Source organism: Schistocerca cancellata, chromosome 3 (genome assembly GCF_023864275.1).
Source record: "Schistocerca cancellata isolate TAMUIC-IGC-003103 chromosome 3, iqSchCanc2.1, whole genome shotgun sequence".
NCBI lineage: Eukaryota > Metazoa > Arthropoda > Insecta > Orthoptera > Acrididae > Schistocerca > Schistocerca cancellata.
In genome coordinates, this window is record NC_064628.1 from 256,833,108 (window position 1) to 256,853,553 (window position 20,446).

General features: G+C 42.6%; 1 protein-coding gene across 1 annotated transcript in view; it reads right to left on the reverse strand.

Moving 5' to 3' along the window:
* Positions 1-3,839: 3,839 nt before the first annotated feature.
* The window catches only part of LOC126174908 (protein deadpan-like), a 57,272-nt gene continuing 40,665 nt past the window's right edge, over positions 3,840-20,446 (reverse strand). Inside the window, exon 3 of the mRNA XM_049921344.1 lies at positions 3,840-6,311. Coding sequence (XP_049777301.1) covers positions 4,833-6,311 — 1,479 coding nt within the window. The 3' untranslated portion in view covers positions 3,840-4,832. The remainder of the gene's footprint in view (positions 6,312-20,446) is intronic.

Consider the following 20,446-nt stretch of genomic DNA (forward strand, 5'->3'; position numbering starts at 1 on the left):
ACAAATCTTCTCCCTCATATAGGCCTTTAATGTACTCTTTCTACCTATCCGTTCTCTTCTCTGCATTTAACAGTGGAGTTCCCCTTGCACTCTTAATGTTACAACCCTTTCTTTTAATTTCACTGAAGGTTGTTTTGACTTTCGTATATGCTGAGTCGGTCCTTCTGACAGTAATTACTTTTTCTACTTCTTCACATTTTTCATGCAGCCATTTCTTCTTAGCTTCTCTGCACTTCCTATTTGTTGCATTCCTCAGCAACTTGTATTTCTGTATTCCTGAGTTTCCTGGAACGTTTTTGTGCTTGCTCCTTTCATCGATCAAATGAAGTATTTCTTCTGTTACCCATTGGTTTCTTCATAGCTACCTTCCTTGTACTATGTTTTCCTTTCCAACTTGTGTGATGGCTCTTTTTAGAGTCGTCCATTCCTCTTCAACTGTGCTGCCTACTGAGCTATTCCTTATTGCTGTATCTGTAGCCTTAGAAAACTTCAAGTATATCTCGTCATTCCTCAGTACTTCCGTATCCCACTTCTTTGCGTATTGGTTCTTCCTGACTAATCTCTTAAACTTCAGCATACTCTTCGTCACTACTATATTGTCATCTGAGTCTGTATCTGCTCCTGCGTGTGCCTTACAATCCAGTATCTAATTTTGAAATCTCTGTCTGACCATGATATAATCTAACTGAAATCTTCCCAAATCACTTGGCCTTTTCCAAGTGTACCTCCTCCTTTTGTGATTCTTGAACATAGTATTCACTATTACTAGCTGAAATTTATTACAGAACTCAATTAGTCTTTCTCCTCTCTCATTCCTTGTCCCAAGCCCATATTCTTCTGTAACCTTTTCTTCTAATCCTTCCCCTACAACTGCATTCCAGTCCCCCATGACTATTGGATTTTCATCTACCCTTGTATATTGTATTACCCTTTCAATATCCTCATATACTTTCTCTATCTCTTTATCTTCAGCTTGTGACTTTGGCATGTATACCTGAACTCTCATTGTCGGTGTTGGTTTGCTTTTGATTCTGATAAGAACAACCCTATCACTGAACTATTCACAGTAACACATTCTCTGCCCTACTTTTTTATTCATAATTAATCCTACTCCTGTTATATCATTTTCTGCTGCTGTTGATATTACCCTACACTCATCTGACCCGAAATCCTCACCTTCATTCCATCCCATTTCACTTCACTGATGTCTACTAATATCTAGATTGAAGCTTTGCATTTCCCTTTTCAGATTTTCTAGTTTCCCTACCTTGTTCATGCTTCTGACACCCCATGCCCTGACCCGTAGAACATTATCCTCTTGTTGATTACTCAATCTTTTTCTCTCGGTCACCTCCCCCTTGGCAGTTCCCTACCAGAGATCCAAATAGGGGACTTTCCCCGAATCTTTTGCCAATGCAGAACCATCATGACACCTATTTCAGTTATGGGCCACATGTCCTGTGGATACACATTATGTATCTTTAATGCAATAGTTTCCATTGCCTTCTGCGTCCTCATGCTGTTGATCATTGTTGATTCTTCCGCCTTTAGGGGCCGTTTCCTACCCTTAGGACAAGAGAGTGCCCTGATCCTCTGTCTGCTCCTCCACACTCTTTGAACAGGCCATTGGCAGAATGAGGGTGACTTCTTATGCCGGAAGTCTTCGGCCACCAATGCTGATTATTAATCAAAATTTAAGCAGTGGTGGGTTTTGACCTCGGGATCGAAGACATTTGTTTGATTAGTAATCAAAGACGCTACCTCAAAACCACAGTAGTATATAATCCCTACATACCAGTCTTATATTATTAACTAATCTAAACATGCAGATTATCATCCATAGTCTTATTATTACAGATAACTACACAGGTATATATCTTCCTTCATAGTAATGACCTTTAAAGTTATGTTTTTATTCACAACATTTTGCAAACTTGAATGAAAATCAAAATTAATTCCAGTAGACAAACACCAGATTCTCCATCACTTTTCAATAGAAATACACACAAATCAAAACCTGAGCATGTTATTTATCTTATTCTGAACTCACATGAATAATTCAACTGGAAAAGGTCAGTTATATGAAATGGAACAGGCACCTGTACGCTTGTTTAGCGTGCAGCATAACTGAAATTAAATATTAATGCAAAATTAAAAACTTAACTTACGGCAGTACAAAATTACAGTGTATCATATTTTGGAAGGATGTACAGCTACCAAAGATTGGTTTGAAGCTGCTCTACATGCTAATCTATTCCACACAATCATATCCGTCTCTGTGAAACTGCTGCAACGTGCATCTACTTATTTATTTAATTCCTGTGGTCTGCCACCGCACTGCATGTTGTGGATATGCGACAAAATTTGTTAACTTATGTTCAAGGTACATTATGGTATTATAATACATTGCAACAGATTTACTAAGTTAGCTTCACTGAACAGTCCATGTTTTGCACTTAAACACAACCAGCAAGATTAGTTTTCTAGGTATTCTTTTACAGAGTAAAAACAGTGACACAGCAAACAGAATTTCACAACTTTATTAAATTGAGCGTTGTCTTCAGTAGACTATGTACATGTGGGAACCTTGTTGTACAGCTGGAGGCCTATGTGAAATGCTCCCTTTTGACATAGTTGAGCATTTGCATGTAACACATACAGATTTGAGTTTATTCTAGTGTTGTGTTTTTGTATTTCACTATCTTCCTTGAGTTTGGATTCAGTTGGCACAATGTGGTTTTTTTTTTTTTTTTTTTTAATTACAGTCTCAAGAATGTATAGACAGGATAGTGTTAGGATGTCCAGCTTCCTGAAGATGGGTCTGCAAGAGTCTCTAGGTTTGCTTCCATTAACGATCCTCATGGCTTTATTTTGGTTTCTAAAAGTGCTCAGGGCAGAATATCACAACATACTTCATGTGGGCCTATGTGTGCAATTAGTGTGCAGTTTTATTATTTTCTATCATAGGACTTCAGCACACTCAGTGCATAGCAGTCAGTACTTATCCTGGCATTTACCTTTTCAATATGTTTATTTTGTTTCAGGTTATCTTGTACCGACAGATCCAGAATTTGAGTACAGCTTAGCAACTATTGGTTGGTTGTTTACTGTTACAGGTGGTTGAGAGAGTTTGCACTTTATGTGGTGTAAAAGTTCATTGAAATTTTTTTAGTGTTGATGGTTAATCTGTTGCTTGTAACCCAGTTGCTGAGTTGTTCTGTAGCAAAGTTCGCAGCTTTCTGAACTGCCTCTGTGTTCTCCCCTTTGAATAGTGCTGTTGTGTCATGTTATGGTTTTGTGTGCATCTACATTCAGACTCAGGTCATTAATATACAGGAGTAGGTCTCAAAACTGAGCCCTACGGTATGCCTTGTTTTAAGTTTTACTACTTGGTAGAGTTTCAATTACTGAACTGAGTCATTTGTTAGTGTACATCATGCTGACTTTCTGTATGCGATTGCTTAGAAATGATGCAATCCATTCATTTGCAAGTCCTCTGATACTATAATTCTCTCTTGTTTTCAGCAATATTTTGTGATCCACTGCATCAAAAGCCTTTGACAGATCTAGAAATGTGCCTGTAGTGGGTCATTTTGCATTTAACAGATTCTGTGTCGTATTAATGCTGTCATATACTGCTGGTTCTGTAGATTTATTGTTTCTAAACCACATCCCGTGTCGTATTAATGCATTCATATAGTGCTGTTTCTGTAGATTTATTGTTTCTAAACATATGTTGGGATAAACTCAGTAAAACTATTTTATCTTTGAAGCCCATCAGTCTTTTGGGCATAATGTATTCAAATTTTTACAGATGCAGAATGGACACATTCATAAGGTATTTTTCATATATGTCTTTATTAACAGCAACAAAAAATTACAATATTTTATTTACATTTTAAATGGAGAACTACAATTTTTATTAAGCCATTATTAAACTGAATGACAAAACACAACCATCTTGAATGCATTTCTTTTCAGATTTTCTAATGTCTAGACCTTCGTATGTTGTGTGCCATTCAAATCACAGCAATGTTTTTGTGTAAACGAAACAAGTTACATCATAGATTTAACACAGTGTTGTAAAGCATTTATAAGGTTTTTAAGATACACAAACTGTAACATACAAAACAGACACAAAAAGTCGAGCTTGAGTGTCAAATCTCATGTTCGAGGTCCTTTTCAGCCATAAAATACCCAAACTATACAGGAAAGAAAAATTAGCTTACAATATTTTAAGTAAACATTATGACTCTGACTGTTATTACATACAGAAAAACATAGTAAAGAGGCTAATGTGGGGTATGTTGTGCAAAATTTCTCAAAAGAATGAGTGCAGAACTAGTACTAATAATAATAAACAAACAGACATCAGTAACACTTAACTATTAATAACATAACAGTTGCTGCAGAACTTGCAACTTATTTTCAGAATTTTTTCTCATCAACATACAGTTTTACCAGCAAAACTGGAGTCTTCACAAAGAACAATTGCCTAACTTCCTTACTATGTCGTATGTGAGGCAGTTTTTCTATGCAGAGCTTCTCACTTGTTCTTCAGTCTTTAGTGCAGTTTACATCACAGTTTTTCCATAAATTTTTTTAAATCATCCTCTACTTAGATGGCTTGGTGTATTAACTTCAATGTCTTGAGTCACAAAGAATGTGCACATATGAACTCTTGCTTAAAATACAAGGTATTACTGCCTTTTTATGGGTAGTTTAAAAAAATATGACATCTAATTTTCTTCACTTTTTTTCTGTTCAGCAGGCCCCTGGTCCAAAATAGGACTTAAGTGTTGTTTTTTTTTTTTTTTTTTGCACAACAGTCTTTACCATGGTCTCCACATGTCCTTACTACTGCTACTGCTAGAAGCATTTTCTGTCGTAGAGGCAGATGTTCCATCTAAAGGGCTTTCTTGTGATGTTGGTGCCTGCTGAGAACTTGAACTTATTTGGTCTGTATCATTGGGAAGCTCAATTCGGAATGAGAGGTGTGGCATTTTACTTGGTGGTGGCAGCGTGAGTAAAGAGGATACAGTGTTTTCACTTGGCTCTGTTGTTGGAAATGGTCTCTTGCTGCCTACAAGTGGCGGCTGTGACAGTGAGCTTGGAGGGAACTGCAAATACTCATCTCTTCTCAAGGAAAAATCCAGGGGATCCTTTGCACCGTAATGAAGAGGAGCTGCTTTGACTGCTGGAGATGTGGCAGACACAGAAGTGCCCTTGTCTTCTAAATTAGTAATCACAGAGAGAGGTTGATCTGTTGGTACTGAAGGAGCAATATCAGGTTTTGAAGAAGGAAATGTTACTGTGGAGATGACAGGTACTGTCTTGAACTCAACTTTGAGTTCTGCAACAGCCGAGACACCAACTGGAGTACTTTGGTGATGTAGGGAAGATGAAGTGGAAACAGAGAGTGAGCCTGACCCATTATCACATGTGGATGAGGTCACATGCGGCTGTTGGTGTGGTTTATCTTCACCTGCCACAGAAGGTGGGGCACCCTCTGTTCCACCAAGAGGAAATAATCTAAATGCAGGAACTTTGAGCCAGGTCTCCTGTGCCCTATGGTCAGCACCTCTGACCATGGAGACCAATGGAGGAGGTGATGGTGGTGGTGGATATGGTTCAGTAATGAGTGAATCGTCATCAGAGATGGTGGATGTAGGCGACGGTAGAGGTGAGGGGGGTGCTTGAACTGCCTGCCGTGGGTTGACAGCAGTGAATGCACTAGGATGTGACCTGTCCATTGCAGAAGAAGGAGTAGAAGACACAGCAGTGGTAACAGTTGTGGAGTTAGTGACATCTGCAGTGGTGCTGGTTGTGGTAGTGGTAGCAGCTGTAGAGGCAGAAGTAGAAGAGGCTGCAGAGTGCTGTACCTGTTGTGGTACCCCCACTGCTCCTGCAGCTGCAGTGATGGGCAGCAGACCATGGGGCAACACGAGTGCCAGCTCGCCCGTTGGGAGTCGATGTGGCACAAGGGCGAGCCCCGCGGCAGCAGTTGTGGCCGGTGTGACCCCCACGCCCACCAGGCCAGGGTTATTGTTAGGGTCGAGCTGCTGCAAGCTTGCTATACACTGTGACAGGTGGCCAGAAAGGCGCTGGCGAACTGCAGGTTCGACACTGGATAGTCTTCCCAGATACCTGCCCACTTCACCTGCACATTCACTGAATCCGGTACGGAATTTGCTAAGCACTCCTGGATCCGTAGCCACTGCTACTGCCAGCTGCTGCCTCTGTACACTCTGTAAATGACGTACAGTCATTTCCAAGATGTCTGCCTTCTCCAGTTTTGAGTGTCGCGCAGGCTACAAACAAAAAATAAAAACAAAATTAGCCAGAGAGCCAAAAAACATACTTCATTGGTACTGCATATTTTTGTCTATAAAAACATACTGTTTATAGTTCCTTAACTCATCACAAGGTATCACGGTGAATTAAAATTGCATGAACAAAATTTTGGAACCTGTTCAGGGATATTTTATGAGTATTTTGCTATAAGGTCTCTATGATCTCCAGTGGCTCATGACGGAGTAATTGCATTTCATTTGATTTCCTACCTCCAGGTAGCTTTGTATCTGTATTCCACTGAAAATATGCACAACAGTGTAAATATTGAAAGTTTGTGCCATATGTCTTGTTCCATTCACTCACAGCACTTGCTGCCGACAACAATCCTCAAGCTTGCATTCTACAGCTGGGTTCTGTATTGGGCATGTTTTTACAACATCGTTATTGGTAAATTAACAGTGATACACAGGGTTACAGACAGGTTTACTAATGAACAGTTGGTGTGGTCAACATGCACTCTTGTATGGATTTATTGAATGCAATGGAAGATCAGCACAACACTACTTTGCTGAGCTATCCCTGCAATGTGGCTATCACTTCACAGTACTTGTGTATCTGTTTGTGGTTTGCTTCATACTCTGTGCTGTAAATTTTGGTGATTGCATATTACTGATTTTTTTCATTGTTGTGAAGGTATTTTCACACACACTCAGAGGTATTGGAGTAACATATACAGTAAATCACAATTAAATTATTACTATGAAACAAGCTACTAGAGACTGTGGGTCCTTGGCACCAAAAACAACCTCCAAAATACATTGTTATTGGCGTTTCATTTTATCTTGTACAGAGTTGTGTGAAGACCATTCCAAGAACTCTTCACAATTTCATACCATTATAGCACATTTTTGTTGATCTGCTATCAACTTAGTATCAATGTGTTTCAACTGAGTTAGTTGGAAGAAGCATTGAAATAACAGAACACTGGAGGGAAAAAAACTAGTTCTCTTTTCATAGAATTTAAAATTATTTTGGCCAAAGAACAGCAAGAAGGCAAGTGCAAAGGATGGGATGAAGAGAAGACACTGTTGAACTTGTAATTAATTACATAAATAACACAGATTCTTATCCAAGCATGAGGTATACCTGGTCAGGAAAACATTCCAAAGCAAGAATAATTTTTCTGTGCTGTCTAAATGATAAGGTTTTTCTCCACCTGACTGTTTTCTATTTCCTTCTGGATACACTTTCAACTTTGTAGTCATTCTCAATTATGCATTATCATCCTTTTTTATTAGTTAAGTTTCATGTCATGATACGTATTTCTTATTTGACCATACAGGGATCACCACATTAATGTCAACTGGATAATGTGTTAAAATTATTCATGGTCCTTGTGTAACACTTTTTTCACAACCTACATGATACTTTCATCTCATAGGCGCTAATAAACCATATAAATTACATTAAGATCAATAATAAATATTGTGTTTTTGTCATGTAACACAACATGAAATGCAACCAATTTCGAACTGACAGTAAGGAATTACTTGACAATGGGTACCAAGTGAAAATGGCGATGGTGTACCCAGAATGAAATATGAAAAGGTCAGGTGGTGGAAGTATTGCCATTTAAACAATTTTTACACGACTGTGACACTACAAAAATTTCTCTCTCAGTTCCATCACCATTACTAGTTTTTACACTGAAGATGAATAAAGAGATTTCCCACAGAGCCTGTTCCTTTTGGTCCATGTATTGGGCACTAGCCATGAATGCAAATTAACTCTAAGAAAGAAAAAAAGAAGCACCACAAATGAATTACATGAATGGGGCAGAAATCATTAGATGTGATGAACATGTACAAACAAACAGTTGATAACAATTTCCAGAAAATTGGATGATTCATTCAAGAGAAAAAGGCTCACAGGTTGAGCACATTTGTAATATGTTGGTCCACCTTTGGCCCTTATGTAAGCAATTATTCATCTCGCCATTGATTGTTGAAGTTGTTGGATCTCCTCCTAATGGATATTGTGCTAATTTCTGTCCAATTGGCATGTCCTAAACGGTTTGAGGGTCTAGCTCATAATGCTTCAAAGATTTTCAGTTGTGGAGAGATATCGTTACCTTGCTAGCCAAGGTAGGGTTTGGCAAGCACAAAGGCAAGTTGTAGAAACTGTTGCCATGTGTGGATGGTCGTTATCCTGTTGAAATGTAAGCCTAAGATGGCTTGCCATGAAGGGCAACAAATATCGTCAACATACTGCTGTGCTGTAAGGGTGCCATGAATTACAACAAAAGGCGTCGTGCTACAAAATGGCATGGCAGGCACCCCATACCGTCAGTCATGTTTGTCTGGCCATATGGTGGGTGACAATCAGACTGGTATCCCACTGCTGTCCAGAGTGTCTCCAGACATATCTTCGGCCTGTAATCTCATTGACTAGAATAGAATTGTCTTCAGTGATGAGCCCGCTTCGAACTGAGCCCAGATGACAAGTGAACACTTGTCTGCAGATCCCCCAGTCAGTGGTGGGATACCAACCTGACTGTTGCCTGCCATACGGCCCAACAACCAGGTCTGGGGTGCCATTTCATTTCATAGCAGGATCCCTTTGGTTGTCATCCGTGGCATCCTTACGACAGAGCAGTACGTGGACAATACTCTATTGCCCCGTTTTGTTGCCCTTCATGCAAAGCCATTAGATTCTATTGCTTTCTTTGTGCTTGCCAAATCCTACCTTGGCCTCGGGAACGTTTGGAGCAATATTTAATGCGGCAATAGGACAAAATTTGGCCCGATATCCCTCAGGAGGGTAAAACTCTTCAGTCCATGCGAAGCTGAACAAATGCTTGGGTGAGTGTCAAAGGTGGACCAGCACGTTACTGACTTATTCAATTTGTGAAGCTCTTTCCCTTGAATAAATCATAATTTTTTTCTAAAATTGTGATCATTTGTTTGTCTTTACATGGACATCACATCCAGCGATTTCCATCCTTTTCGGATAATTCTATCGTAGTGCGTCTTTTTTTTCTTTTAGTCTTAAGAGTGTATTAAGTCCGATTACTGAAACGTTCTATGGCGGAAAAAGGGAAGATTACTCGAGGTTGGAGGAGCGCATCAGACCTTCTGAAAGACAAATGAAAGGAATATATAGGAAAACGTTCATGTTTCACATAGTTGGAAATTTTTAAATATACTTCCCAATGCCCGCTGCTGCCGCCTTTGACTCCTTATAAACACGTACGGCAAGCCTGTTGTTAGTTTTATGGAAGCGCTGCGACGAGAGTAAATAAATAGAGACTTCCCTTTCAAATGCTCGTTACGTCAGTTCCAATAAAACAACATCCCCCTGTGCTTGGACGCATTCACGCCTCAAATAAAAATGCTTTTCTCTTTGTGGCCCCAGCAAGCAAGCACGCACTCCTCGTCGTGGCAGCTGTCCCAGCCGCCCTTTGGAGGGCTCAGTTCTCGGTGCTAACGATCACCGCACATGAAGGGTTCCGGTTTTTAATAAGCGGCGGGGAAATGAAGGGAGCGGTTGTGCAGCTGAGGGCGCGGTCGGTCGGCCAGGTCTGCTGGCCACTCAGTTGGCCAGGCCGAGGTCGAGTTGGCCTTCCCTATCTCCCGAGTTCTCACACATGCACTGCCGGATTGTGCTTCCTAACGACAAAAATTTATCGTTGATACTGTGATGAAGTTTAAAATCAAGTTGGTGTTCTTTCAATCCTGTAATCTCAGTGGTAATAACATTCTAATTATCATATCGAAGAAATAAAATTTCATAGTTACTTTTTTTGTTTGTTTGCAGATACCTGCCTGTAGTCCAGATAAAGCGTAAATTGAAATGGCTACGCCGCAGTACCGTAGCGCACCGCTAAAGGGGTCAAAACCGGGGACAAAGAGATACATCGGCCACTACAACGAACTTATGAAGTCACACTTGTCGGCTTGTCCGCCACACTTTGTTAACGTTTTGCTCCGTGCAAGGCCCACGGGAAATCAATGATTAATTGAAAAGGTACCCTTTAATGGTCTTAATTTTGTCGTTTGCTATCGAGAACTTGCACGCATTTGAACACGCAGTCAAAAATATTACACGCTTGTCAAACAGTTGCTCGGTCCCCGCCGGAGACGGCTGCTGGCACTCGTAAAACCAGCAGTGTTATGTGCTGTGACATAGGCACCATGGCGTGTCTATTTTTTTTTGGTGGGGGAGGGGGGGGGCTCGAGTCAAAATAAAATGGAAGTGGAGATGGGGAGCGCGACTTTGCTTTGGCTGCTCTAGCGATTCACCTAAAATCAGCCTGTGTTCAGAATGGCACCGACAACAGTCTACAGGTGCAATCACGGGAGGCCACCCGATAACGCTGACAGCTCGGTCACGGAACGTCCGAACTCCTTCGTCAGTGTTTGTTGGGACTAAGGAGGTTAGTTTAGCTTAAAACCTATTCCAGCAACGAGGTTAGAATCTACACTCCTGGAAATTGAAATAAGAACACCGTGAATTCATTGTCCCAGGAAGGGGAAACTTTATTGACACATTCCTGGGGTCAGATACATCACATGATCACACTGACAGAACCACAGGCACATAGACACAGGAAACAGAGCATGCACAATGTCGGCACTAGTACAGTGTATATCCACCTTTCGCAGCAATGCAGGCTGCTATTCTCCCATGGAGACGATCGTAGAGATGCTGGATGTAGTCCTGTGGAACGGCTTGCCATGCCATTTCCACCTGGCGCCTCAGTTGGACCAGCGTTCGTGCTGGACGTGCAGACCGCGTGAGACGACGCTTCATCCAGTCCCAAACATGCTCAATGGGGGACAGATCCGGAGATCTTGCTGGCCAGGGTAGTTGACTTACACCTTCTAGAGCACGTTGGGTGGCACGGGATACATGCGGACGTGCATTGTCCTGTTGGAACAGCAAGTTCCCTTGCCGGTCTAGGAATGGTAGAACGATGGGTTCGATGACGGTTTGGATGTACCGTGCACTATTCAGTGTCCCCTCGACGATCACCAGTGGTGTACGGCCAGTGTAGGAGATCGCTCCCCACACCATGATGCCGGGTGTTGGCCCTGTGTGCCTCGGTCGTATGCAGTCCTGATTGTGGCATTCACCTGCACGGCGCCAAACACGCATACGACCATCATTGGCACCAAGGCAGAAGCGACTCTCATCGCTGAAGACGACACGTCTCCATTCGTCCCTCCATTCACGCCTGTCGCGACACCACTGGAGGCGGGCTGCACGATGTTGGGGCGTGAGCGGAAGACGGCCTAACGGTGTGCGGGACCGTAGCCCAGCTTCATGGAGACGGTTGCGAATGGTCCTCGCCGATACCCCAGGAGCAACAGTGTCCCTAATTTGCTGGGAAGTGGCGGTGCGGTCCCCTACGGCACTGCGTAGGATCCTACGGTCTTGGCGTGCATCCGTGCGTCGCTGCGGTCCGGTCCCAGGTCGACGGGCACGTGCACCTTCCGCCGACCACTGGCGACAACATCGATGTACTGTGGAGACCTCACGCCCCACGTGTTGAGCAATTCGGCGGTACGTCCACCCGGCCTCCCGCATGCCCACTATACGCCCTCGCTCAAAGTCCGTCAGCTGCACATACGGTTCACGTCCACGCTGTCGCGGCATGCTACCAGTGTTAAAGACTGCGATGGAGCTCCGTATGCCACGGCAAACTGGCTGACACTGACGGCGGCGGTGCACAAATGCTGCGCAGCTAGCGCCATTCGACGGCCAACACCGCGGTTCCTGGTGTGTCCGCTGTGCCGTGCGTGTGATCATTGCTTGTACAGCCCTCTCGCAGTGTCCGGAGCAAGTATGGTGGGTCTGACACACCGGTGTCAATGTGTTCTTTTTTCCATTTCCAGGAGTGTATTTTAATATCCTTGGGCGGGATGGATGCCTCATAAACATACTGTAAGATATGCCATGCTCCTGACTTTAATAAATTAAATTTTTAGGTTATAATATTCGCCTAAAATTTCTGATATGCTTTCACCTACCTATGGTTTCCAATAAAGCTGTGATTTCATTCCATAGATTCCGAGCTATATCCCGATTAACATTGCCACCTGGCCCGATTTTGTAATATTTGTGTCTTCTTTTCTATAGTTGTCCAATATCTCTATATAATTAAGACGGGACAGCCTCAAGTTCTTGCCTTTTTGGTTTATTTCTACAGTTTCAGTTTTTTTATCTGATCGTTTATCATCTTATTCTTGTCAGTCAGGGCTAGTATGGGAGCTAACGGGAATTACTGAGAGTTGCACTAAAGTGCTACCATTCGTTTGATGTGTCCCCACTTCTGGCTTGCCAAGGGTGGGAGCCCTAATCTTGTGTAAAATCATTATCTCTTGAACTAAACTTTTGTTTCAATTGGCGTCCGAAGACTGTACGTTTGTGCTGAGATCGGTTGCATTGTGAGCGAGCACGTGGTGGAGTACTGATTTGAAGAGTTCGACCGATGTCGGTCGACGGTGGAATCCATCATGTTGTGGGTGGGGTGCCACTGTGACTGTAGCCTTAGGTAAGGTGAATCGACGACTTGGATATTTTGTTGGAAGCGTTCTGGGAAAGTGCGGTGCATATGTAAAGGAAGTAACATACTAGAAGCCAGTGCGACCAATCATGGGATGCTGTTGCAGTGACTGGGAGTTCTTGTCAAGTAGGCTTGACAGTGGACTCCGAACGAATTTAGAGACGTGCTGTTGCTAAGACTGCAAAAGATCCCATGTGTAACAGAAATGCATCGACATCTTAAATGAGAATCCTTGGGAGAAAGATGACTTAATTTTTTTGAAACCTTGGGGTTAAATTTATTCGAAGAAGACTGTGCGAGCATTATACTGCCACCAACGAGTATCTCGCATAGGAATCGTTAAGAAGAAGATGAGAGAGGTTGGGCGTAGTCAGCATACAGACATTTTTTACCGCGCTCAATAGACGTATGGAATAGGAAAGATTATTGATAATATTGATAGGATGTGTCCTCCACCATGCACTGCACTGACTTGCAGAGCGTTTTATGCAGATGAGCATCACAATGTAGAGCGCAGGTACAGGGTGGAGCAAATAAAAGTGGCCCCGACGAGTGGATGTAAATGTAGGCATATAACCACACATTAACGGAGGACGAAAAGACCTATAGTTATCTCCAACAGGATACATACAGCCGACCGAACCTTGGAGCACATTTACACTATCTTCCCACCTCACAGAATTGTTAGCAGAGGTCAGTCTCGTCACAGTCCTATCTGGCCACCCTGATCACCAGATGTGTCAGTGTGCGATTACTTTGTACGCGAGCCCTCAAGTCTAAGACGTATCGCAACGACCCTCATAGTCTTCAAGAACTGCAGCAGAATATTTCGGATGAGATTGCACCAATTCCAACAGTCTAGCTTCGACTCGCCTACAGCAACTTGCTGACCATTGCCCAAAAGTGTCAAGAGATGAATGGTGGTTACTTTCATGTGTTATAGTTAGGTTAGTACCGTATTTCGTTTCCCCTGCTGTTTCTTTGTACTCTGGAACTCTGTTCTCCGGGCCACTTTTATTTGCCGCACCCTCTATAACGGCTCCTGGCTGAATATTTTATTGTAGGAGGAGTGTGTGTTGTAAACGGTGATTACTCCGAATACTAGCTGACAATGTAATATCCCCAACACTATCTAACATTGTAATATATACCGCAAGCAATGTGAAACAGTCACTTCCTCACTTTCCGGTGCCACTTACGAATGGTATGATCTCGAATCTCTAATTTTACCTTCACGATATACCATGAAGGGTCGCTCTCGAAGTTTTAAAAGTAAACTACACCGTAAAGCTGTGAGGACGGGGCGTGAGTCGTGCTTAGGTAGCTCAGTTGGTAGAGCACTTGCCCGCGAAAGGCAAAGTTCCCGAGTTCGAGTCTCGGTCCGGCACACAGTTTTAATCTGCCAGGAAGTTTCATATCAGCGCACACTCCACTGCAGAGTGAAAATCTCATTCTGAAGGACTTTGATTGTTTGCATGTCGCCCATCGCTTGCGACACCATTGTAAATTCAAAGTTACGCTTTGTCTGTCTTCTTCATTGTAACAAAAACTTTTAATCTGATTTGCTTGAAGCGTTGAATAGCTATCGGAGAACACAGCATCCTTTAGGAACCCTATACGAGACGAGTGGACAGGACCCCAAACAGTCAAAGCCAAGCTCTGTAACTGTTTGGGTAAGGGCCAAGGTGGACCAACGCGTTACTGACTTGCTCAGTTCGTGAAGCTCTTGCTTTAGAATAAATCATTAAATTTTTCTGATATTACCATAATTTGTTCATATTCTACCTTAGTCAAATTTAGTTCATAATCTTTTCATAGATTTTACAAAAGCATATGATTCAGTATTGATATCAGAATTGTACAGAATTCTTTTGGAACTTGGAATACCAAAGAAGTATGTTATACAAGCGAGTTTGAAAAACACAAAAGGTAGAGAACGCGTGGGGAAATTGGAGTCAGAAGAATTAGTAATAAAGAACGGACTTAAGCAGGGAGATGCCCTGTCTCCGCTACTTTTTAATTTAGTCCTAGAATATATTGTTCGAATGGCAGCAGATAATTCAGAGGGTGTGGAGTTAAATGGAAATATTAAGATATTATGGTATGCAGATGATCTAAACATCATTAGCGATAGGAAAGAATCTGTTAATAGCAAATGCGAATGCGTTAATCAAGGCTAGTGAAGATGTAGGTCTAAGGATAAGTGAAGACAAAACTAAATACCTGGTTGCTACTAGAATGCCAACAGCAGTAGATCAGGAAATGTTAAGAGTTGGAGACATGCAGTTTGAAAAAGTGAAGAAGAGATTACGGTCGGGAAATGCGTGCTACTTCTCACTGAATAGATTACTTTCATCACGGATAGTGTCTAAGAATTTAAAGATTAGAATATACAAAACTATTATTCTACCAGTTATGCTGTATGGGTGTGAGACTTGTCTCTCACTGTGCAAAATGAAAAGCCGTTTCGAGTATTTGAAAACAAAATTTTGAGGAAAATTTTCGGAGAGTAGCGAAAACAGCATAACGAAGGGATCACGAACTCATTCAAGCCCTGACATAATCAGTATCGTTAAATCACGTAGGCTGCGATGAGCGGGTCACGTAGCTCGAATGGACGAGGGCAGGGCAGCGCGCAGAGTACTGGTAGGGCACTTAGAGGGAAAACGTCCTGTGGGGAGACCGAGGCGTAGATGGGAGGACGATGTGAAGGCTGATTTGAGGAGCCTAGGTATTGAAGGTGAATGCAAGGAAATAGCCCAAGACAGGGACGGATGGCGAAAATACGTTGCTACGGTAATAGACTCTCGAGTCCGGAATGACCAGTGAGTGTGTGTGTGTGTGTGTGTGTGTGTGTGTGTGTGCTTGTGCATATACATCACATCTACCGATTTCCGGCCCATATGGATTATTCCTAGTAAACGATACCCAACTTTCTAATTATTATATTTGTCAGGTATGACTCAGGTCATGCCGCTACAGTACACATTCAACTGTTTGTGCTTGCTAAGACTAGTGAGGCACCGTGGCATCCGGTCTGTGCATAGCTACAGATGCGACGAACACCAAAACATAACACAGTAACAGTCCAGATATTCATGTATATTTCGTAATCATTATAGGAAGGCGGTGGTTCCGTATAGAAACTATAGGCTGGAAAGGGTTGAATCGCTCCTTTCGCACAATAGTGTGACACGGCAGTGAGTAACTGGAGTCTTATTTGAATTTTTATGTGTCGCCTTAGTCCCCCTTATTGTCGTTCCAACACGGACCAGACGGTGCTGAGGAATCGCGTAACTGTAGCGGTATTGCTACGCACTCTGTCTCTCGTCAAAGCAGACGAGTGTCGGGGATCGTGTACTGTGTCCCCCCTACTACCTGACCGTCTCCCAGCGCTTCGTCGCTCGACTACTGCAGCAGGGCGGGCGAGCGTAATTCAAACGGTGAGGAATTCCCTCGGCGGCGCCTATTGTACGTGCACCGTTCGTGATTAGGACCCTCGAGCCGTGAGCGGAAGCGAGGGGGCTACGCGGGGTGGTTCCGCATCTGCCGCAGGAACTGGCTGGTCATCACAGCGGCCAGGGGGGCAGTCCCTAAACCACAGGGGCGCAGCCGCTGCTAGGCGTATAGGCATGCTGCCCCTCCGTTACGCGATGCACCTTGCGCGGTGTACAGGCAGCAGCTGACAGCGGCAGCTTTCGCTGAATTCCCATGGAGCACAGGCGTCTCGTCCGGCCCGTGGGAACAAACCGACCCTCCAGCAGTCAGCTGTTGCGAGAGCCCAGGGTGTACTGTCGCGCCCCACTGCTATCATGAGGGAACAGTTGTTGCACCCGAAGTGCCATATGAAGCGACGGCGAAGGTTCTGCTCTGCTGCAAACCTCGTCACGGTCCGCTGGGCTCGAGACACCTCTGCAGCAAACTACTAGCCAGTAAACGGACATTCAAACGGTTCAATTCGTATACGAGCTTCCATATGCCAAGCTCATAAAACGGTTTTTTTCTTCAACAGTCTTCTGAATGGTTTGATGCGACCTGCCACCAATTCCTCTCTTGTGCCACTCTTTTCATCTCAGAGTAGCACTTGCAACCTATGCCCTCAGTCGTTTGCTGAGTGTATTCCATTCTGTCTTCCTCTACAGTTTTTACCTTCCACAGCTCTCTGTAATACTATGGAAGTTATTCCGTGATGTCTTAACAGATGTCCTACCACAGTGTTCATTCTTCTTGTCATTGTTTTCCTTGTATTCCTTTCCTCGTCGATTCTGAGGAGAACCTCCTCATTTCTTACCTTATCAGTCCATCTAATTTACAAAGTTCTTCTGTAGGACCACATTTCAAACGCTTCGATTCTCTTCTGTTCCGGTTTTCCCACAGTCCATGTTTCTCTACCATACAATGCTGTGCTGCAAACAAACAGACGTAGAAATATCTTCCTCAAATTAAGGTCAATGTGTGATATCAGTACACTTCTCTTGGCTAGGAATGCGCTCTTTGCCCGTGGTAGTCTACTTTTTACGCCCTCCATCATGGGTAATTTGGATTCCACGTTACCAGAATTGCTTCATGTACTTCGTGAGCACGAATCCTAATATTAATTTTCTCGCTGTTCTCATTTCTTCTGCTTTTCATTACCTTTGACTTTTTGCGGTTTACTCTGAATCCATATTTTGTACTCATTAGACTGTTCATTCCACCCAACAGATCTTGTAGGTCTTCGTATTCATTGAGGATAGCGATGTCATCACCGAATCTTAGAACTGAAGTACTTTCATCTTCAATTTTAATCCCAATCTTGAACATTTTTTTTTTTAATTTCCGTCATTGCTTCTTCGAAGTATAGATTGAACAGTAGGCGAGAAAGATTACGTCCTTGCCTTACACCCTTTTTAATCCGAGCACTTCGTTGCTTCCAACCTTACTGTTCCCTCTTGGTTCTTGTACATATTGTATATTACCCGTCTCCCTCCATATCTTACCCGTATTTTTCTCAGAATTTCGAACATCGTGCTCTATTTTACACTATTGAACGCTTTTTCCAGGTCGACAAATCCTATGAAAGTCTTCATTTTTCTCCAGTCTTGCTTCCACTAACAACCGCAACGTCAGAACTCTCTCTCTCTCTCTCTCTCTCTCTCTCTCTCTCTCTTTCTCTCTCTGCTGTCTTTACCTTTCCTAAAACGTAACAATACAGAAACTATCGGTTGCTGTAAACTCATACGGGGGTTGCACACTGCTATGGAAATAAAAATAACTCACCAGCTCTTCCCATAGTCATTTACATCAGGCAAATAAACAAAATCATCCTAGGCCACAGTGTTCCCTGTGTTCCGCGGGACGTGAGTAAGCGCTCCGCAAAAAAGACTGTAATATGGCGTTTTTTCCGACATTTTGACGGTTCTAACTATTTTATTTTATTATGATTTCCGTGTTATTAGTTATGTTTTAAAACTGGAGTAATCAATGAATAAAATAAGTTTTTCTCATATTTTATTAACCTTCAAAATAAACAAGGTGTTCCATCAACGTGTCAAGGATTCTCTTGGTGTTCCGTCAAAAAAATTTGGAAACTCCTGCTCTAGACAGAGACATTTTGAACATGACTATCTGATTTTAACAAAACCAGAAGACAAGTAACGAAAATCGCGGTTCTGAGATGCATTACAGAACCCAAACTGGATGTGGGGTTGGAAAAGAATTTCTGAAATTACCTGAGACAACTTAGAAACATAAACGTCAAATCGAAAGAAAGGGCGTGCAGGAGCCTCCACGCGCTATAGCAAGAAGCTATACGTAGCAAATGTAGTATATTCTGAATCACCAGAATTGACTGGATTTAGAATAAAAAATCCTAGTTAATTTAAAAGTTACTGAGCAGTCCAAGAAAGTTCAGAGGGAGAAAAATACTCCAGTGGCGTGGGCACGTAATGAGATCAGATTTGCGTTGCTCCAGGTAAAGTAGAAGAGCGAAGATGATATTGATCGACTGGTCGAGGCGGGCGAAGAGAGAATATAAAAGCTGATTGAGTGAGTCACATTGCCTATTCTATCCTCATCCAACTGTCGCTGACGACCTCTTAAGACTTCCTTAACAAACAAACACTGCAACAACGTCTTATATTGTATGTCGATATTACCTATAATACAACTATGACATCAGAAGAAACATCCGAAAGTATCAGCCACCTTGTTCGTACAATCCGACGAAGCTTCGGAAATAGCAGGTGGGAGGTAATGGTTATATTCAATAATGCCAAAATTGCGTTATGTGCGTAAATGTTGGAAACTGGAAACCAACAGGCCCAAACAACTGGAAGCGCAAATAACTTTTAAAAGACGTTATTGCCATCTTTGATAGTTAAAATTACTTAGATTTCAACCTCTACGATTGCAATTTCAGTCTTTGATCAATCTCCAGTAGAACAACTTCGTGCTTCTTTGTACATGTCAAAATTCAAACATATTACACGGTGTGTTACATGCCATCAGAACACGCCTGCGAGAAAGAGGCGCGAAGATATCAGTCAAGAATATAAGGTAGTTACTTAACCTGAATGAGAAAACAACAGACTGAGGAACAGATGGAAGGAACACTGTGGATTCTGAATTCCAAGACATTGCTGAACTAAGAAAACACGAGAAAATAAAGGCTGGACGAATCAAGAGACGACATTTGAAGTTAAGATTACAAAGTAGTACAAAAGAGTCATGGTTTGATCCTTGATATCAATGATTTACAGCCATGTGCAATCCGATGTTCAGCAAAGCTTGCATGACACAGGAATTGACCAACTTACAACGGCTTTCGCCTCTCGCACACCACCCACTTGGAACTGGAATTTGTATAGCATCCCTCATGCGGTTGGACCTCTAACGCTGTGGCTTTATATTTGTGACATGGTAATGAGAAAAGTAAATCAGCCAAAAACTTGAAAATATCAGTGTATTAATTAATTGTTATGGTATCTTAGTGTAAATAACGTAAAAAAACGAGAACTTCTCCAAAGGTATAGAAGCGCAGCCTTCTTCAGCTACCGTTTACACGCCTCATAACGACAACAGGTCAATTAGGGAATCATTCAGTCAGTCCCATGTACAGTGGTTGGGCAAATGTAGTGCTTTATAAGGACTTTCTGACAGAGCAGCATGTACAGTGGGTGGGCACAAATGCGGCTTTATGAGGATTTTTTGACAGCCGACTGAGATGAGAGCATTACAGAAACAAAAATAGTTATCACGACGTCCACGCAGTTTACCTAACAATGGGATGGATGACGGTGAAACTATTTTTACCCGACGAAGGGTTGGGCGACTACCTCGTTCATGGACACTGATACAGTTTAACAAGGCTCTCTGATTTCCTAAAGGCACCACTATATCTGAAGTCTAGACCAGCAGTGTTGTTGGGTGTTGGCTTCACTTGTAATCTTGAGAGACATTAATTATGCAAATAGTACTCGAGCAGAAAAGAGGTTCGAATCTACAGTACCATCTCAGCTAATTCTAGGTAACCCGCATGTCCGGACAAAGGCAGAAGAAAGCGTCTTGGTGCTCATTCACAAGGAACGAAAGTCGAACCAGAAC